Source organism: Acinonyx jubatus, chromosome D3 (assembly GCF_027475565.1).
Source record: "Acinonyx jubatus isolate Ajub_Pintada_27869175 chromosome D3, VMU_Ajub_asm_v1.0, whole genome shotgun sequence".
NCBI lineage: Eukaryota > Metazoa > Chordata > Mammalia > Carnivora > Felidae > Acinonyx > Acinonyx jubatus.
In genome coordinates this window covers 23,127,927-23,148,421 of record NC_069392.1, presented here as the reverse complement: position 1 = coordinate 23,148,421, position 20,495 = coordinate 23,127,927, and the positions used below count along the sequence as shown (strand labels likewise).

Here is a 20,495-nt window from a genome sequence, read left to right as displayed (position 1 = left end):
TCAGTTTGTTTTATCTCCTTTTATACTGATTGAGAGCTTCAGACAGTGTAAAATAGGGTTGGTCGAGAGATGGGGAGGCAAAGTGGATTTGTGCCAGGTGTCTCCTGCTTAAAGCAAACTCAGAATATAAAATGTATGTTTTCATTACAAAGGCGGTTGATTATTCCCTATTACATGGCTTCACCATAGAGTTCCTTTAAATAGCAGATTCCTCTGGCTTAAATAGCAAGTATTTGATTTTCAAGTACTTGATTTTACCTAAACTTTCCTGGAACTTCTCATATTCTCATAAGTCATCGTGAGGTAAGTCATGATTCCTCACCAACTTATGGTGAGGAAACCAGGGCACTCAATATGTCTGTAATGCATTTTCCCCCCAGGTCCCCCATATACCTGCTTCCCTTATTCAGCTAACATTCGCCAGTCATGTTCTGAGGGGTCTGTACTTGTTGCAGATACAAAGATGAGATGCACAAGAAACTCACGGGCTAGTGGAAGCGGGACCAGGTGCTTCTTAAGCAATTACAGTTCAAGGTGATAAAGTCTGACCAGGCTGTGGGACTTGTTTTAGAGCTCCCAGTTCCTATAGGAGTATAGTGCTATCTATTCTAGACATAACCTTTCAAATAGTGCTCCATCTTTTTATCTTGTTTTTGTTTCTTTTAAAGTTGATTTATAAGGCGCTAAGTTATTTTCCATCAGAGAACTGGATTTTGAATTTTAAAACATCTTAAGATTTAAAATATCTTAAGCATAAGTGAAAACTAGTCTAGCATGAGATTTCATTTCAAGATTGAAGTAGATCCATTTGTATTCAAAGATTAACTCAAGAGAGGTACACGATCCCCAAAGCAATAGAATATGTGCTGGTAGTGTTGGCAGTAGAATCCATGGTTAATTCGTGAAGCTAAAGTTCTTCTGACGGTTGACTTCTGTCTGAATGAGTCCATTCTTTCACTGAGGGTTGGCTTCATCTCTCTGTGTATGTCATAGAGCTAGATTCTTTCTCAAAAACTATCTTTTGGTCTTCAATTTGATTATTGTATGCATTTTTAATATCCTAAATGATAAATACAAATTCCTTGAGCACTGTGTATTCATGGTGACTGTTCCTGGCAGAAACACAAGTCCTTCAGAGTGGCAACCGTGGCACATTTTCCAGTGGGCCCTGCCTGGGTAGGAGTAGAGCATATTCAAGACGAGAGCCAGATGGGAAAAGAGTGGTACCCAACCAGCACTGCATTCTGGGTTGTTTTCCAAAGTTTTATACAACAAATAATAAGGACTCCCCTCTGAAGTGTTTTCCTGGGTCTTCTGAACTTGAACCTCTGGTCCTATGCTTATGGTAGGTTCAATTTTCTTGGAATAGTCTTTTAAACAATTAAATATTTCATCTGTTAATAAAGATGAAGAAACTGGAGATTCAAATAGAAGACCTCAAGCGCCCTTCCAAAAGTATAAATTCTTTAGTTAAAATAACTTTGAGAGGCATGACTTTTTCTTCCATTACTGTTTTTAAGGACACTGTTTCCTTGAATAAAAAGAAAGATCTAAAACATTTTTGAATAAAAAGCTACTGATAACTTTAAGAATATTAGAGTGATTTTTTTTTAGAGTGATTACTTTTATGGTAATTCCACTTTGGTCAAAAGTATAGCTTGTTCTGTGATCATTTCAACTGTTAATACATAGCCCAAGAACATGATCTGTGAATGTCGATCTTAATTTTAGATGACTGAATTTACAGCTGATTGAGTTTGTTTACAGCTCTTAAAAAGAAACTAAGGTAAATTAATTATAAAAACAACATGTGTTCAAGGTATCCTTTAACAAATTTTGATTATGGGAAATTGAGAACACATGCAAACATAGACGAATGTAAGGAAATCCCATATATCCATGTCCCGGCTTCAGTGAGTATCAGCCATGGCCAGTATTATTTCATTTTTACTGGCTTCGTCTCCCCAACTAGATTATTTTGTAACAAATCTCAGATATATCATCTCATCCATAAGTATTTCAGTAAGTATCTCCAAATGATAAGAACTCTTGGGGCACCTGGGTGGCTCAGTTGGTTAAGCGTCTGACTTGGGCTCAGGTCATGATCTTGTGAGTTAGAGCCCCATGTCGGGCTCTGTGCTGACAGTTCAGAGCCTGGAGCCTGGAGCCTGCTTCGGATTCTGTGTCTCCCTCTCTTCTGCCCCTCTCCCACTCCCTCCCTCCCTCTCTCTCTCTCTCTCTCTCTCCTTCAAAACTAAATAAACATTGGGAAAAAAAACACACATAACTATTGACTTCAGCTCAGGTCATGATCTCTCTGTCAGGAGATCGAACCCTGCATCAGATTCTCTCTCTCTCCTTTCTGTCTCTCAAATAAATGAATAAATAAATAAATAATTAAAATTCTTTTAAAAAACACAGTACCATTACCATCATCACACTTAGAAAAACTAACAATTCCTAATATCATCAAATACCCTGTTAGTAATCAATGTTCCAATTCCCCTGGTTGTCTCTTGGGTTGTTTTACTGTTCAACTCAGGATCTAAGCATGGTACAGTTAGGTGATATGACAAGAGCTTCTATTAACCTATAGGATTCTCTCTTTCTCTTTTTTCCTTGTTATTTATTTATTGAAGATGTAGTTTTGTTTAAACAAAAAGGATGCTTAATGCTTAAGTACCTCTCTGATAGATTCAGGGCCCACATGGGAGTTGAATTTTGTTGTTGTTGTTGTTTTTTGTTTTTGTTTTTGTTTTTGTTTTTGTTTTACCATAGAATTGTCACTTCCATTAGAGAAACGTGTAGAATTAGAGGGTCTGATTTATTTTATTTTATAAGATTTTTAAACATTTTTTAAAGATTTTATTTATTTATTTTTTATTAAATTTTTAAAAAATGTTTTATTTATTTTTTGAGAAAGAGAGAAAGAGAGGCAGAGAGAGAGGGAGATGCAGAATCCAAAGCAGGCTTTAGGCTCTGAGCTGTCAGCACAGAGCCCAGTGCAGGACTCAAACTCACAAAGTCGGATGCTTAACCAACTGAGCCACCCAGGTGCCCCTGAAGATTTTATTTTTAAGTAACCTCCACACCCAATGTGGGACTCGAATTTACAACCCTGAGATCAAGAGTTGCATGCTCTCCTGACTGAGACAGCCAGGTGTCCCAGATTAAAAAATTTTGTTCATGTTTTTAGTTTATTTTTGAGAGAGAGAGAGTGTGTGTGTGTGTGAATGGGGGTGGGGCAGAGAGAGAGGGAGACACAGAATCTGAAGCAGGCTCCAGGCTCTGAGCTGTGGGCACAGAGCCTGACTTGGGGCTCGAACTCATAGACTGTGAGATCATGACCTGAACTGAAGTTAATGCTCAACCAACTGAGCCACCCAGGTGCCCAGGTGTCCCAGATTTAGAGAGTTTTAAACTTGGAAGAGATTTTGAGCCATCAACACTCAAATCATCCCAGACTTTTGAACATCATCCCAGACTTTTGAACTTCATCATCCCAGACTTTTGAACTTCAGTTTCATTATGATAGAGTCTTGATATTTGAGTTTAGAGTGAAGGGCCATTGAGACTATCTGTCTCAAAACCCATTGTTTCACCGGTGAAGAAACAGAGGTCTCAAGTGTCCAGGTGATTTGCTCAAACCACATAGTGTCAACTGGTTATCTGGTATGCTTTCCTCTTTATTCCAGTGATTTCCCATATGTACTATGTATACAGAAAATTATCCTGTCTCTAGTCTAGATCTGATAACCTACCTCCAAGTGATCGTGGGAATCACCGCTCTTACCTCAGCCATGTCAGGGTAGGAAAATGTTGGAAATCACTGCCTTCCCACAGTCATGTGTCTCTTTACTCTTTACTTCAGGGTTCTGCACAGCTGAAATAAACATTCCTATAGCACTTCTGAGTGTGTGCAAAAGTTTTTCCCAAGAGCATGCGCTTTGAAGATGTATCCACAAATTCCCACTGGATACAGATCTGTACCAGAAACCCAGCAGAGTAGGTGTATTGAGCAGACATTTGGCAACACTGTTGTATTGCTCTCTAAATGGGAGCTCTTTCCACCTCAGCCTTGTATTTCTAGAATTCTACCCACTTAACCAAATTTTAGAGATATCTTTAAAGGAACAGAAGATATTCCCGTTGGAAAATGTTTTCTGCTGTCTTATTTTAAGACATAAAATAATCGAATTTAGTGTTTATTAACTCATGTTGATTCCAAACTTGGTCAAACTCAGCTGAATTCTTCCAACATAGGATCACTAGAGATGCTGAGTGGTCCTACATAGAACAGACATTTAACTTTGATGGATTAAAAACAGTGACTCCCATAAATATCATGGATAGAGATCCAGCTAGTAATTTTACCAGAAAACTAGGAATATTCTGGACTCAGTATGAGAAAAATTTTTCTATTTCTCAATAGTATGGCTTCAGACAAATAGTGTAATTAGCAATTGACCTAGTTATAGAGCCTCATTGAGAACACAATCTTCAACTTTATTAAATCTCGTCAAAGAATAGAATGTCTTTTAGATTAACTGCTGTTTTCCTGCCTCTATCTCATATATGTCAAGTTTTAATTATTTTAAAAGAACATCTCATGGTTTTGAACATGAACTTTAAAAATGCTGTGCATATACAAGCTGGCAGAGTTCAGTTGGCTGGGACTTTATTAACTTGGCATTTTCCTCGTTTATAATACATACAGATATTGAGTTATATGATTCATTAGAACATATAAATAAAGATGTGTTTCATCACACAGTTGAAATTTTGATTAAGAAAAATCTATTTGTGGGGCACCTGGGTGCCTCAGTCAATTAAACTCTTGATTTTGGCTCAGGTCATGATCTCATAGTTCCCAAGATCAAGCCCTATGTCCAGGTCTGTGCTGACAGCATGGAGCTTGCTTGGGATTCTGTGTCTCTCCCTCTCTCTGTGCCTCTCCCCAGCTTGTGCTCATGCATTCTCTTTCTTTCTCTTCAAATAAACATTAAAAAAAATCTATTTGCTACATTATACCTTTTTTTAAACTTTTTTTTAAGTTTATTTATTTTGAGGGGGGGAAGGGGCAGAGAGAGAGGGAAGGAGAGAATCCCAAGCAGGCTCCTTGCTGTCAGCGCAGAGCCCAATGTGGGGCTCAAACTCATGAATCATGAGATTGTGACCTAAGCTGAAGTCAAGAGTACGATGCTTAACCTACTGAGCCACCCAGGTGCCCCTTTTCTTACCTCTTATTCTTTTTTTTTTTTTAATGTTTTATTTTTGAGAGAGACACAGATTGTGAGCAGGGGAGAGAGACAGAGACACAGACTCCAAAGTAGGCTCCAGACTCTGAGCCCAGAGCCCAGCACAGAGCCCAATGAGGGGCCTGAACCCATGAGCTGTGAGATCATGATCTAAGCCCAAGTTGGACGTGTAACCTCCTGAGCCACCCAGGTGCCCTATTTTTTTTTAATTAAAAAAAAAGTTGTTCATTTTGTGAGGCACCTGGGGGGCTCAGTTGGTTAAGTGTCCAACTCTTGGTTTCAGCTCAGGTCATGATCTCACAGTTTGGTGGGGTTCAAGCCCCACATTGGGCTGTGTGCTAATAGCACAGAGCCTGCTTGGCATTCTCTCTCTCCTTCTCTCTCTCTCCCTCTCTCTGCCCCTCCCCCACTGTCTCTCTCAAAAAATAAATAAACATTAAAAAAACTTTTTTTTTAATGTTTATTTTTTATTTATTTTGAGAGAGAGAGAGAGAGAGAGAGAGAGGTAGAAGACATGCACAAGTGGGAGAGGGGCAGAGAGAGAGGGAAAGAGAGAATCCCAAGCAGGTTCTGCACTGTCAGCACAGAGCCCAACACGGGGCTCAATCTCATGACTGTGAGATCATGACCTGAGCTTTTTATCTCTTATTCATTGAATGTTTGGATTCAACAAAGGACTCACATCACATATATTTTCTATGCTGATGGCAGCCTGATAACATTAAACCGAATTATAATAGGATGATGTTCCTCTCATGTTATATTGCCTTGCATGGGTAATTAATATAGGTTGTTATTATTATTATTATTATTATTATTATTATTATTATTATTATTTTAAATAGACTTCATGCCCAGCATGGAGCCCAATGTGGGGTTTGAACTCAAACTGACATTGAGACCTGAGCTCAGGGCCCCCTGGGTTGCTCAGTCAGTTGAACATCAGACTCTTGATTTTGGCTAAAGTCATGATCCCAGAGTCACATTCTAGCCTGCTTAAGATTCTCTCTCTCCCCCCTTCTGCCTCTCTCCCCCACCCATACTCTCTCTCTCTTTAAAAAAAAAAAGACCTGAGCTGTGAGTTGAATGCTTAACTGACTGAGCCACCAGGCATCCCTATAGATAATTATTTTTCTGGACCAGAATGAAATATGTGATCATCATGGTCTCAAATTTATAATAAAATTTGATTATTTAAAAAAACTTTATAATTATGTTGTAATAACTTTTTGGATACCTATTGTGTGCTAGGCATTTTACTTGTACGTCCTCCAATTCTTCCAGTTGCCCTGAGCCCTAATCCCCCATTTTACAAGTGAGGAAACTGAGGCTCAAAGTGTTTAGCTGAGTGCCTGTAGCTTGTAAACCATAGGCTGAAGGCTGGCTTCAGACCCTAATGTATGATTTCCATACCATACCACATTGTTAATAGAAAGTTTCTGTGCAGAATGGTATTTGATTTAAACTATTTCATAACCCTTGAAATTAAATACTCAAGCCTATAAATTTCTCTCTCTCTCTCTCTCTCTGTGTGTGTGTGTGTGTGTGTGTGTGTGTGTGTGTGTGTGTATTCTGTAGATATCACTTATTTCAGGGTACTTAGAGTTAATGGAACTTGGGGCTGCATAGAAGGGCTTCAGGAATTCCATGAACACTTCTGAAATTGTCAATGTTGTATATGTAGTATTTGTCTATGGAGCGGGTCCCCATCTTTCAAGGATTCCCCAAGAGGTAGACTGAGAACTGTAATGTGGAAAATATTTGGGGGGGAGTATTTCTATGTCTTCTACAGCTCATGCCTGTCAATTATTGAAATCTCCAAGTACTTTTTACATATACCGTGTGAATATGTGAGATCCTATGGATTTTGAAGTATAAAAATCAAAGTTTAGAATGTATATGGCATCAGGTCTTCTCTTTATGCCCAACACTTCAGAATTCCAGGCATAACAAACAATAGCTTTATGGGAGAAGGCTCCAGTTTGCTTTAATTAGCAATGAAGGAGTACTGAGCTCTCAACCAAACGTGGGGCCTTGCCCACAGATCTTACTATCACTTCATAGCATAGCAGGTCCTACAGAAAATAGCCAGTTGCCACAAAATCATTCGCTCAAGATTCTCAGCCAAGGATTTGATCATCCTAATGTGATTCCACTTATCTCAAGGAAATTTCAATAAAATTAGCATCTCCAATTTTTCAAATAAATGTCATATGCCATACTTTGGAGGATTTTGATGACAGGGGAAAAGATAAGGAATTAGCAACTTAGAAAGTGGAATTAATGCTCTGGGTGCTTTGATGCCAGCCTTATGGAGGAAGTTTTCTGCTGTATTACTAAATTTCTGTCAGGCTTATGTTTCACATCAGGGCTATTTCCATTCAATCCCCAACACAAAATATTTGGAGTTTTCTGGTGGAGAGATCGAGTCAAACAGATGAATTCTGTGAGGTGATTGGGATCTAGCCAGAGAAGATGAGGAAATGAGGTTTCCTCTGTTCAGTTTGTTATTCCTTCCCTCTCAAATCACCTTCTTCCTTGACTTCTGAGACCCACACACTTTCTTAGCTTTTCTCCCACCTCTCAGGCTGCACTTTCTCACTCATCAGCGCCAGGCCCTCCTCTTTCCAAGCCTGAAATGTTGCAGGACCCCAGGGCTCAGCCCAAATATCTTCTGTCTCCACACACAGTAATCCTGTTCCCTCCACGCATCCATGCTGTTACTGCCACATTTCTAGCCCCATCCTCGCTCGGCCTCTTTCCTCAGCTCCAGGCTCACTGAGCCATCTGCTTACTGTATATCTCCACCCAGACTCAACTGATCCACAGCCAAACCCTGGGTTCCACCCAAGGTACTCTGCCCTTCTTGGGTCCTCCCCATTGTAGGAAATGGCTTCTCCATTCAGGCCCCCATCCTTGGAGTTATACCCCACTCCTCTTTCTCTCAGACCCTGTATTCAAACCCCAGCAAATACCTTTGGCTTTGCCTTCAAAATACATCCAGAATCTGGCCACTTCTTACCACCTTTTGGCTGCCAGCCTGTCTTTCTGCTGTAACCACCTGACTAATGTTTCCTGGCTGAGTTCCTACCTCTCCAAAGTTCTTCCCCCACCCAGCAGCTAGACAGTTGCATTAAAAGGTAAGTCAGATCATGTCATTTCTCTACTCAGAACCCTCCACTGGCTTCCCCCCACACTTAGAACAAAGGCCAAAATCTGATTCATATAAGGCTCGAGACCTTGTGTGTCCTGGCCTTACCTGCCTGCTTTCCTCCTCTTCACTTCCCACCCACTCACCCTAATCCAGGTTAAAGGAGCTGCCTTTGAGTTCCCCATACCTGCCCGGCATGTCAGGGGCCTGCAGGGGTCTTCTCTTTGCTGTGCCCACCGTCAGTAATGATCTTCCCGCATTGTTTACATGGTTCTGTTTCCTCCTTTTGACCAATGCCTCCTCCACTCCAGGCCTTTTCTGGCCCAACCTCTCTAAGAGAGAACCCCCACCATTCGGTCTCCATCCCCTTACTCCATTTTTCCTTATAGCCCTCCTCACTACCTGATGTGAATTTGACTAGTTTTTCATGAACGTGGCTCCCCTGTGTGTGCACGGGTGTGCATGGGTGTGCACAGGCTCTGTGACTGCCCAATGTTCCCCAGTATAGCCCCAGTGCTGTGAACAGTGCCAGACACATAGTAAGTACTAAATAAGTATTTGTTGAATGGATTGATTAATGATATCCTAGACATGAGATCTCTCACCATTGTTCGTTCCCTTTCACTGAGTGCATAAATATACCGCTGTGATATGTGTAAATGTCATGTGATATTTTATTTTTTATTGGCTTAAACCATTTCTTGCTTATCTAGCCAAAGCTTATATCAGTTTCAAGCAGTAGAAATTAAGGGAGGAGGGGTCCTCCTTCCTTACCCACTCTGATGTTCTGATGAAATCAAGATGTGATATCACCTTAATCCAGAATGCTCAAGTTTGTTCTTCTTGTTTTTTTTCCACAATTGATATGCACTGGGCAAATCTGTGGGGGGGGGGGGGATCATAAAATGTGGTGCACTGCCTCAGTTTCCCTAATGTAACTGAGAATAAGATTAGGTCTAGGAGAAACAGACTGAAGCAAACAAGCCTGCACTTTGCCATTCCTTCTCTCAGATGCCACCTCATCCCCATTCATGTGGACTGACAGATGTGGAGAGCTGCCACATTCTTTTGTGTTACAAATCAAGTCATCTGAGCCTCTGGGAACGCTGACCCCACCATCCTGCAGGTTGCTGTCTATTGCTAAGGCCTTCCAATGGTTGGCCTGCCTTTCTGGCTCCTAAGCCACTCCTCAACCACTTGTGGTAGGAGTAAAAGATGTATTGGCATATTGCAATTAAAATGCTAGCAATTGACAAAAGATTGGCTTGATGCTCTTGGAATCATCCAGTCTAGTGGTTCCCAAGCCAAATTACTTAACAGAAGCACCTAGGCAGCTTTTTAGAAATACAAGTTCCCAGGTCCCATTCTAACCCTGGGGTTAGGATAGGGTTTGATGTACACACACACACACACACACACACACACACACACAGTGCCTCTTTCCCTGTCTAGCAGATTATACATATTCCTAGTGATAATAAATGCTATGAAGCAAATGGACAAAGAGCAGAAAACAAGGAGTGGAGATGGGGGGGACAGGTTTTCTGAGGTAACATTTAGTCTGCAGTGGGAGGTGTTAAGGGAAGAACATTTTGGGCAGGAAATAGCATGGTACGTTTACAGAATTAAAAGCAGACCAATGTGGCAGGAGCACAGCAAGTGACTAGAAGAGCTCGGAGTACAGTGAGAGGGAAGGCCTGGGGCCACATCACTGAGGCTTTGCAGGCAAGGATGAAGGGTTTGGGTTTTGTTTCCAGTGCTCACATTTTCCTGGGCACTTTGAGCACCTGTGCGGAGAATGGATTGCAGGAATACAGAAGCGGAAGCTGTGAGTCCTGAACGAAGCTGTGCTGTCCTCTGATGGTGAAGGGCGTAAGGGGTGGCACCCCAGATGGAGAGGAGAGGGCACTTTCAGGGTGTATATTTAAGAAAGTCAACAGGATTTGGTGATGAATGGGAAGTGGGGTGAGGGGGAGGATAGAGAAAACAAGGATGGCCTGAGGGGGCTCCAGTAGAGGCCTTGTAGGGGGTGGTTGAGTGCCCCAGTTGCCCCATCTTGTAAAGTAGGATATTGAGGGACCTCCCCAGAGGGTTGGTGGGGAGTTGATATTTGTAAAGCACTTAGAGCAGAGCTTGGCACACAGTAAAACACTATGTAAGCATTAGTGGTGCTGTGGATGACGGTGATTCGTCCAAGGTCGCACAGCTGGCCAACAGCAGGTCCAGGACAAGAAGCCAGGGCTTAGCCTCTCGGTTTAGTGTGTTTTATGCCACACTGAACTGCCTTCTTCAATTACCTTTGAACATTTGTTTTGTTTTTAATGTTTATTTATTTTTGAGAGAGAGAGCAGAAGCAGAGGAGGGGCAGAGAGAGAGGGAGAGAATCCAAAGCGGCTCTGTGCTGTCAGTGCAAAGCCTGACACGGGGCTTGAATCCACCAACCATGGGATCATGACCTGAGCCAAAGTCGGATGCTCAACCAACTGAGTCATCTAGGCACCCCTACCTGATGAGTCGCCCTTACCGTAATATATGAATGTCATGCCAAACGTGATAAATTGTTATGACGTTCTGTACGGCCTGGGGTTCCAGGTTATTTTGGCTGTCCATAAAACCATGCTATTCCAGACAAGACACAGAGCCCAGATAGTAGGAGGAAGGGGGTGCAGGCAGAGAGATGGTCTGTGGATAGATTTTAAATATAAAAAGAAGTATCTTCTAGGGGTGCCTGGGTGGCTCAGTCAGTTGAGTGTCCGACTTTGGCTCAGGTCATGATCTTGCAGTCTGTGAGTTCAAGTCCCATGTTGGGCTCTGTGCTGACAGCTCAGAGCCTGGAGCCTGCTTCGGATTCCGTGTTGCCCTCTCTCTCTGCCCCTCCCCTACTTGTGCTCTGTCTGTCTCTCTCTAAAAAAAATAAATAAACATTAAAAATAAAATAAAAAAGCATCTTCTAGAATGTAGATGTGCTCATGTTGTTCATGTGCTTAGACTGAAGTAGGCGCATGCACTTCACCAGGAGGCATCACTAAGAGCCCTTCATACCGGAAGTTATAGGTCAGTGCATGCCAGGGGAAGGAAAGAAAGACAGCTGAGAATGTCAGTGTAACTCCCCCAGATCGTCAGGTTCCTGGTGAGACATCTTCAAAAAGTGTTTGAAGTACTTCTATCTGTCAGTTTCAACTAAATTAATTTTTAAAAATTGCTCTTTATACTGTGCCTTTCCCATGAATCTCTGTGAATTTAATGCATGCAATATGTGGGGGGAAATCCTATCAGCCTCAGTTCCCATCCCCCCAAAGTCTGAGAAGCAGATTTTAGAAGCACATTGTTGCACCTGCAAGGATTTTGTCATTTTACTAACTGGACCTGAGACGATGTTCAGTGTGTCTTGTAGGGAGGAATTTCAGAAAGAGGTGAGAGAAAAATGCCAACTTGGCCTCTGCTCGCTCCCTCCTGTTGACTGTTCTGTTGCATCTCTATCTCAAACAGCATGGGGAGGACTGTTCTTCATTACCAGGGAATGTGAGTCATTCCCAGACTTGTGTGATTGGGATTCCAAAGCGTTGCTGTATCCGATGGTCTTATTAAATCCAAGTGTCAGTGCAGCCTTTCAGACTGTAGGGGAGAGCTCAGTTACAGCTGGTGACCTGGTTCTAGTTACCACACAGAGACACTGGCGAGACCAGTGACCCCCTCCGAGCACCCAGAATTCCTTGTGATGGCTGTTGCCAACGGTTCCCAGATCTGGGGGTTTCCTGGTTCACTTCATGGGCTTCAATACATTTCACCTCGTGTTTATATCCTAGTTGGGATCTGTATACTTTAGGGGAAAAGTATCTGTAAAGTGTCTGTAGACAAGCTATTGCCAAGACTAGCCTAGCATTTGGAGGGGACTGCATTTCAGATTTACTCAGCCCTAGCGATGTTAACTTCATGGTGTCCAGGATCTAGCAAGACACTATCCATTTCCAGCTGGGTCCAAACAAAACAAATAAAACATCAACCAGAGAGGGAGGAAACTGTGGATGTTGCCAGAAAATTAGTTTGCTCTGTCTTTTCTTTCTCCTAGAATGTTTCACAGCCAATGGTGCAGATTATAGGGGAACGCAGAATTGGACGGCACTGCAAGGCGGGAAGCCATGCCTGTTCTGGAACGAGACTTTCCAGCATCCATACAACACTCTGAAATACCCCAATGGGGAGGGGGGCCTAGGCGAGCATAACTATTGCAGGTAAGATGGGGCCACAGAGTGCTTTTAAAAAAAAAAAATCTTTGGCCTTCTTGTCCAGTCCCTTCCAGCCTAGCTCACAGCTATGGAAAGCTTCTTTGTCTCCTTTTGGTTAACTCAGAAGGCCTTTCTTATTACTCTTTTAAAAATCTTCTTTTTGGGGCACGTGGGTGGCTCATTCGGTTGGGCATCTGACTTCAGCTCAGGTCGTGATGTCACAGGTTCGTGAGTTTGAGCCCCACATCAGGCTCGCTGCTGTCAGCCTGGCAGCGCAGAGCCCGCTTAGGATCCTCTGTCCTCCTCTCTCTGCCCCTTCCCCATTTCCACTCTCCCCAAAATAAATAAATACTAAAAAAAAAAAAATCTTCCTCCCACACCTTGCATGTGTATGTGCACATGTGCATGTGTGCATGTGCGTGTGCGCGCGCACACACACACACACACATGCACACCACAGTCTACTACTCTTTTCAACCTCGGTTGCTTTGATACTGGTTTTCAGAGCTCTGCTTTCCCATCTGATTACTTACAGGTCTCTTGGGAAGGGATTTCTTAGTTGGCCCTACCACCAGTGGACATAGATAGCCAAACTTCTTAAGCTGCTGTGAATGCGGTGGTCAGGCAGAGCACCGTGTGTGGCCCAAACCTCCTTCTGCTTCTGAGCAAAGGAAGCTGTCCTACATTATCCACCCTCTGCCAGCCCAGGATAACCTTGCTCTGGGAACAGCTATAGCCATCAGATCTGTGCTGTTTCCTTCCTTTCCATAGACTAAGGTGTTTCTTTGGTCTTAACCTTCTGTCTGACTCTGGCAGGGTCTCTTCACCTGAGATCCAAGGTGCTTCAAATGTGTACTTGCAGTTTTCTGCAGAGATGATCCATGACTTAGATCAGAATCTGGATCAGATTCTCAAAATTATCAGTGATCCCAAACAAGTTAAAAATCACTGATCTATAGGGACAAGAGTAAAGAAAGCAGAGCCCTATGTGGGGCTCAAACTCACAAACCGTGACATTATGATCTGAGCTGAAGTAGGACGCTTAACCTATTGAGCCACCCAGGCACCCCAAGAGCAAAGAAAGATTCTAAGCACTTTTGGTTACAACTACATTTGAACGATTTATACTCAAGATCCTGATAATGTGACTCATGGTTCAACACTGTGTAGAATTTAGTTATTATTAGGACAGGTGCAAAGGCAGCCTCTTGAGCCATCAGGACAGGGGGAAGTGATCACTGAGTGACTCTTTTAGCTACACACTGTGTCCCTGCTTCTACCAATATGTTGGAATCTCAACCATGGCACTGTCAACCCAGCTCAGCCGACATATTCACACATGCATTGCATGGGCCACACTGTTTACCTTCTGCTCTCCCTACGTACCTTTGCTAACACTCCAGGACCCTTGTGGATGTCTTGACGTCTGAGGCCTGTCATCCTGGTCATGCCTGTGCCTTCAGGTCTTTCTTTCACCTCTGCTCTAATTTGTACCAACTGGCCATTTCCCTACAGTTGCTGTTGCATTATTTCTTAGTTGTTATTATAAAAATATTAAAAGCTCCCCCCCCCCACAAAATTCTCAGAACTACAGATACATGTTTAAGTAAAGCCCCTGTTTTACATCTTTCCCCTGAAATCCTCAGCAAGCCCCATCTCCCAGAGGTAACAATCTGTGGTACTTCGCATTTTGCTATCTATTGCATTTTATCATTAAAGTTCCATATGCTTATCAAGTCATTCTTTTACATTTTATTTTCAAAGTTATACATATTCATTAGAATTTTTGCATAATTAAAAAAAAATAACCCCACTCCATTTCTGGTTTATTTCCTTCCCTTGCTTTTGCTATCCATAGAAATAGTTGGGTTGGGTTGGGAAGAGTATTTAAGGGAAACCAGTGTTGGGGTTTTGTTGTTGTTGTTTTTACATTGTTACTTATACTCTCCTTCTGAAGTGTCTCTTGGGCTGCTGATTTATGCTGTTATTCTGTTGCTTTCTGTCAATATGTCTTCTCAGAAGAGGTCCTGGGTTTAAGTCTGACTTTAAGGTAAATTTTAAATTTCCAAAAAGGTTTGATTTATATGAAAAAAAAAAAAAGAGTCTTTTGTCATAGATTAGCACCTGGCCCTACATAGGCTCCCAGAAGTGCACAGTAGTTATCCATTGTGAGAGTAAGCGGGGAACCACCCTCTTCCTGGCCCTGGCCAGCTGCAGCCTCTCCTTTGATTTGATGGAATGTACCAGACCTGAACTACCAGTTTTTACTTCAGAAGAAAGGAAGGCTCTGAAATGTTGATTATCATCACATCGGAGGGTCCAGGGCTTTTGTTTTAGCACTGCAGCGAAGTCCAGGATGAATTTGCTTATTCTTTATTAGGCTATTCTGATGCTTTTCAGAATGGTTTTTGACATTGATAATAAACAGTTGTTTTCAAAGGTCTCTACCAAATAGTACATCAAAGCTGGACACTGAATAGAGGGAGGAAGATGACAGTGAAATACTGTTTAAAGAAGGGCTTTGTACAAGTTCTCCTGCTTTGATTTCTCGGCTGATATCCGACACCATGTTTGTCTTGCGCTCCGGTGCCAGACCCGTCGCAGTTGAGATGTCTGCGAGATGGCGAGTGATGGGAATGCACTTCTCCAGGCTCGACGGCTCTGGATTAGAGGGGAAGCAGAGGGACCGGGAAGAGCAGAGTTGGCGCTGGCACCTGCCCTTGGGCACAGAAAATAAAAGGACCCTTTGTGCTTCTGGGCGGCTTATCTTCTGGACCACACAATAGGCTTATCCCTCTCGGGCCTGATTGGGGTGGCTCCTAAGCTCCTGGCTGCAGGGTCTCTATGCCCATTTCCGGCCTGACTGGAGTGTCAGGTTTCCAGTGTTCTGAGTTGCAAGAAAGGGAGCTCAGAAAGCAGTGGGGAGAAGGCAGGGCTTTTCTGCGTGCCTGGTAACCCTGTCATTTTGGGGTCTGTTTCAGCAGTGTAGCCCATATTGTCAGGGCATCCTTGACTTGAAAAGACCTTCGAGGGCATTTCGAAATGTGAAATAAACCTTTTAAAAATATCACTGCTGTATCAGAAGTTGGTACCAGAATCACAGGATTGCATGTTCCGCCTGATGGCTTAGCTTTGTTCAGAATTTTCTGAGAAGTTAGTATCTTGAGGTAGGAAAAGGACCTGTTTCTATTCAACGTGTGTCAACTAGACTGATCCTGGTGAAAGCTTGTCAGTGGAGTCTGTATTATGTGAATTTTATTTTACTGTTTAAAAAATCACACAATCAGTGTTCATCGTAGAAGAAATAGGAAAATAAAGAGAATCAGAAAAGAAAAGGGATTAAAATTACTGCTAGTCTCATTCTCCAGAGATACCTTCCAGGGTTTGATGTGTATCCTTTCTTGAAGCCATCTTCTCAAATAACGGGGTTGTGTTCCCAAACATGTTTTAGAACTACCCTTTTAAAAAACCTAACAAGATGTGGATATGTCTTTATATCAATAGATGTGTCTCTACACTGCATTTAAAAAAAAAATTTTTTTTAACATTCATTTATTTTTGAGACAGAGAGAGACAGAGCATGAATGGGGGAGGGGCAGAGAGAGAGGGAGACACAGAATCCAAGCAGGCTCCAGGCTCCGAGCCATCAACCCAGAGCCTGACGCGGGGCTCGAACTCACGGACTGCGAGATCATGACCCGAGTTGAAGTCGGACGCTCAACCGACTGAGCCACCCAGGCACCCCTACACTGCATTTTTAATAGACACTCAGCATTCCCTTATATGGATATAACCTATTTATGTAACCAATCCTTAATAGTTGTTTCTGACTTTTTTTGTATTGTCAAAATGCTGTGGTGAACATCTTTGTAAGTGAAGATTTCCTTAAAATAAAGTACTAAAGGAGAAATTGCCTGTCAAAGGGGCTTTGCATATTTTTAGGGCCTTTGCCTCTAATTACCAAATTGCCATCCTGACCATTTGGCTCTATTCACATTCTTATCCACAGTATTGAGCACACCTGTGCTCTCAGCCATGGGAGTCACCGTGTTCACACTTAAGGTGCCAGTGCTGCTTGGCATGATTTGTTCTGTGGTCAGTTGTCCTGGTTACACTGTCGTGAATTTGTGTAAATATGAATCACCTTTGCTCATCATGCACACCACCCCCTGCCCCCAAACTCTATAGTATATGTCGGAGTGCATAAGTTTGTTCTTGTAGTGTTACCATTTTTCTCTTCCTCCTCTTCTTCTTCTTCTTCTTCTTCTTCTTCTTCTTCTTCTTCTTCTTCTTCTTCTTCTTCTTCTTCTTTTAAGTAATCTCTACGTCCAATGTGGGACTCAAACTCATGACCCTGAGATCAAGAGCCCCAAGCTCTACCAACCGAGCCAGCCAGGTGCCCCCCATTTTTCTCTTCTTCATAAGACGCAGCACTGAGATGCACACCAATGATTAGAAATAACACAGAGGCTGACGCGTTCCTTTTTGGTAATACTGAAAAAGCAATGAGCCAGTTGACTTAACACGACAGAAATGTTACTTACATGTTCTTTCCCCGACAGAAACCCAGATGGAGATGTGAGCCCTTGGTGCTACGTGGCAGAGCACGAGGACGGCGTCTACTGGAAGTACTGTGAGATTCCTGCTTGCCAGAGTAAGCCCCTGACACACCAGCCGAGGGTTTCGGGACACTGAGCAGCAAGGGTTCAGAGTGGAAGGTCACTGCCAGAGGACAGGTCATTCAGGCAGGTGGATTTCATGAAGCAGATCAAAGGAGATGCCGTCCTGGGCTGAGGATTTTCACATCTCTTATTGAGGCTTTTCAGAAATTGAATGCCTGCTTCCCTCAGGACCCCATTCCCTTGATGGATAAGCCCACCCAGAATTTCTACTTCTACTTAATTTCCTCATGCTGATTCGTTCATGAATAGAGTTGGCGTGAGCTCAGTAGCAAGCCAAAGAGGAAAAAAGTACCTTATACTTTTGGGAATAAATTGTCTAGAATGAATGAAGAATCCCTTGATAGGCAGTAAAACCAAGTTATAACATTAGCTATTTGCATTTCACGCACTATCTCCCCTGAAGACTGGTATTCAGTAAGTATTTAATTGATACTCTCCAAAGCCAACATGGCAGTCCCTTTCCTCATGTTAGCATAAAGATGTTCTGTTGTTATTTATGATAACCCATACCTCATTGCTCTCTACTACTGAGAACCCAGTTTCTTCAGCATTTTACTCCATGGCCTGTTTTCTAGCTGCTTCATGTTTCTTTTTTTTTTTTTTTTTTTTTTTCAACGTTTATTTATTTTTGGGACAGAGAGAGACAGAGCATGAACGGGGGAGGGGCAGAGAGAGAGGGAGACACAGAATCGGAAGCAGGCTCCAGGCTCTGAGCCATCAGCCCAGAGCCTGATGCGGGGCTCCAACTCACGGACCGCGAGATCGTGACCTGGCTGAAGTCGGACGCTTAACCGACTGCGCCACCCAGGCGCCCCAACTGCTTCATGTTTCTATATTCAGTGTTTATTATATGCAAGGTGCAAAGGCAGAAAGATACGCTAACCCTTGGGGAATATGCGATGTGGCAGAGAATCTTAGGAAGATACTTGAAAACAAGGTAGAAAATATTGCAGGAAGGTTTAAAGTACAGAAACCAAAACTACAATGGCATTTTTTATATGTATATTTTTTTAACGTTTATTTATTTTTGAGACAGAGTGAGACAGAGCATGAACAGGGGAGGGGCAGAGAGAAGAGGGAGACACAGAATCAGAAGCAGGCTCCAGGCTCCGAGCCATCAGCACAGAGCCCGGCGCGGGGCTCGAATTCACGGACCGCGAGATCGTGACCTGAGCCGAAGTCGGAGGCTTAACCAACTGAGCCACCCAGGCGCCCCTACAATGGCGCTTTAAGGAGCTTCCTAATGTAGTGTTCTTGACAACTTTTTAAATAAGCCAACGAGGCAGGTTTTCTCAGTTCCTAGAGCTGAGGGAAAGGACAGCTTATTCATAATCATTCTACCCGGTTGTCTTTTCCATATTATTTACCCTCACTCCTGGCCCTGCCACCTTCCTCACTCATCAGGTCAGGAGGCTATGTGTGTACAGTGACATGGAGGTTCATGTGGGACCTGGGACCTCTCACTCACGCCCACCACACCAGTCTGAATTCTGTTGCCTCACAGGGCAGGGGCATCCCCTGAACCAGCGCTGCAGGCCCCAGCTCTCAACTTCTAAAAGTTAAACTTCCGAATGGCACCACTGCCTGGCAGTGAGGCCCTGGCTTCCCTATCCTTCCAACCCGAGTATGCCTTGATTCAGTCCCAAAATCGAGAAAACAGTAAAGACCAGCAGAATGGGCTTTTGCTCAGTCTGTTTAATCAAATTTTTAAAATGAAAAACATCTCATTTGGCTCTAGTTATGTAAAGAAGAAAGGGGCAGGGGGAGAGGAAAGCAGATTTTCCTCGGTCCATTTGTTCTACACAAAGATAGTCTTTTAGTACCAGCCTATGTCATTCTCTCAGGAATGGCGAAGAGGGGATCAATCTGGCCGCTTTTATTTGGAAAGATAATCCTCAACTCGCATTTATAAAATATAGTTTGGGCCAACGGGAACCGACTCATGCGGTCACTGAAACTAAGTTTCAGAAGAGAGAATCACTGGAAAATGAAACAACCTGTCTAGTACCCCTCTAATTCCTAATATTTGCTGGATATGCCTCACTGTTCCAAAACAGGAAAATCAAATATAATTTCCTTTCCTTATGGTCCTTTGGTAGCCCTGTCAAAGCTTCTAAAGTTGGCCTTGAAATGGTCTGGGCAGGGAGACATACAAAAGTTGGGAATGAGAGCTGGGGAGTACCTGGTTTGGGAGGTGGTGGGGCAGGGAACAGTGTCTGGCTTTGGTTCTTTGGAAAACCCTTCCATTCACCCTATGGGCACCAGGGCTCCCCCATCTAGCTAAGCCTCAGACCTTGGACCTGGCAGAACATTATGCTTCAAATGTGTCTGATTAACATTGCTGAGAAAGACTTCTGGGCTGTTTGAAGCAAGAAACCTTGGTAATTGCCTACTGGACTCAACGGAGATACAGCCCGCCTATTTTAGGCCAGTTTTGCCCTATTTCTGGATGTGGAGTCATAATTTTCATGAATAACACTAACCCTCTGTGTGAAGCCCACTATTCACGATTAGCGTCGAACTTGTCATACAGGAAAAGGCCTGTGACATGATCAGATTCCTGGAAAGTTCATATCTGAATATAACAGACCCAGCAGGAGCTGGGGGAGTGGATGTTTAGGGACAAAGCAGAATGTGGTTGAATGGCGGGCCATTGTGTGGAGACCGGAATTCTGCCCGTCAGCGTGTTACGGACAGAGCTAAGAAAGCAGGGAGGCAGAGATGAAGTATGATTCAAACAGGGGGCAAAGAGAAGCGTGAACTGTGTTTTTGACCTAAGGAGACTGGATCAGAATTTACCCCTTAAAAGGTGAACAACTCTGAGGTAATTGGATTTACTCTTCAAAGCACATCTACTGGTATGTTTCTCAGAAACCCCGAGTTCCTATTGCAGACAGAACAAATATAGATCGGCAAATTTCAGCATCATCAAGGTTACCATCCCTCTAGATCCCATCCTCTCCAACTCTGAGTGCTGTTGGTTTGGCTGTTGAGGGGGAAACCATTTGGCTTAATACCTGTTCTTTGCATATCTCTCTTTTGTTAAACCATCCTCCTCACCATTCTAATTCCCACTGATTTCATTGCTTCCGAGGGACACGCTTGAATGGACCTCAGCATGGCTTCTGATTTGTTCTATCTTACCTTTAGGTTCTTTATAAAAGTTTGGTATAGTTTT

At 43.0% G+C, this 20,495-nt stretch overlaps 1 protein-coding gene across 2 annotated transcripts in view; it reads left to right on the top strand.

Moving 5' to 3' along the window:
* KREMEN1 (kringle containing transmembrane protein 1) overlaps positions 1–20,495 on the top strand; it is a 72,043-nt gene that overhangs the window by 9,212 nt on the left and 42,336 nt on the right. For both annotated transcript variants that reach the window (XM_027050914.2, XM_027050915.2), the window contains exons 2-3: positions 12,479–12,641; positions 17,198–17,289. In XM_027050914.2, the coding sequence (XP_026906715.2) occupies positions 12,479–12,641; positions 17,198–17,289 (255 nt within the window). The remainder of the gene's footprint in view (positions 1–12,478; positions 12,642–17,197; positions 17,290–20,495) is intronic.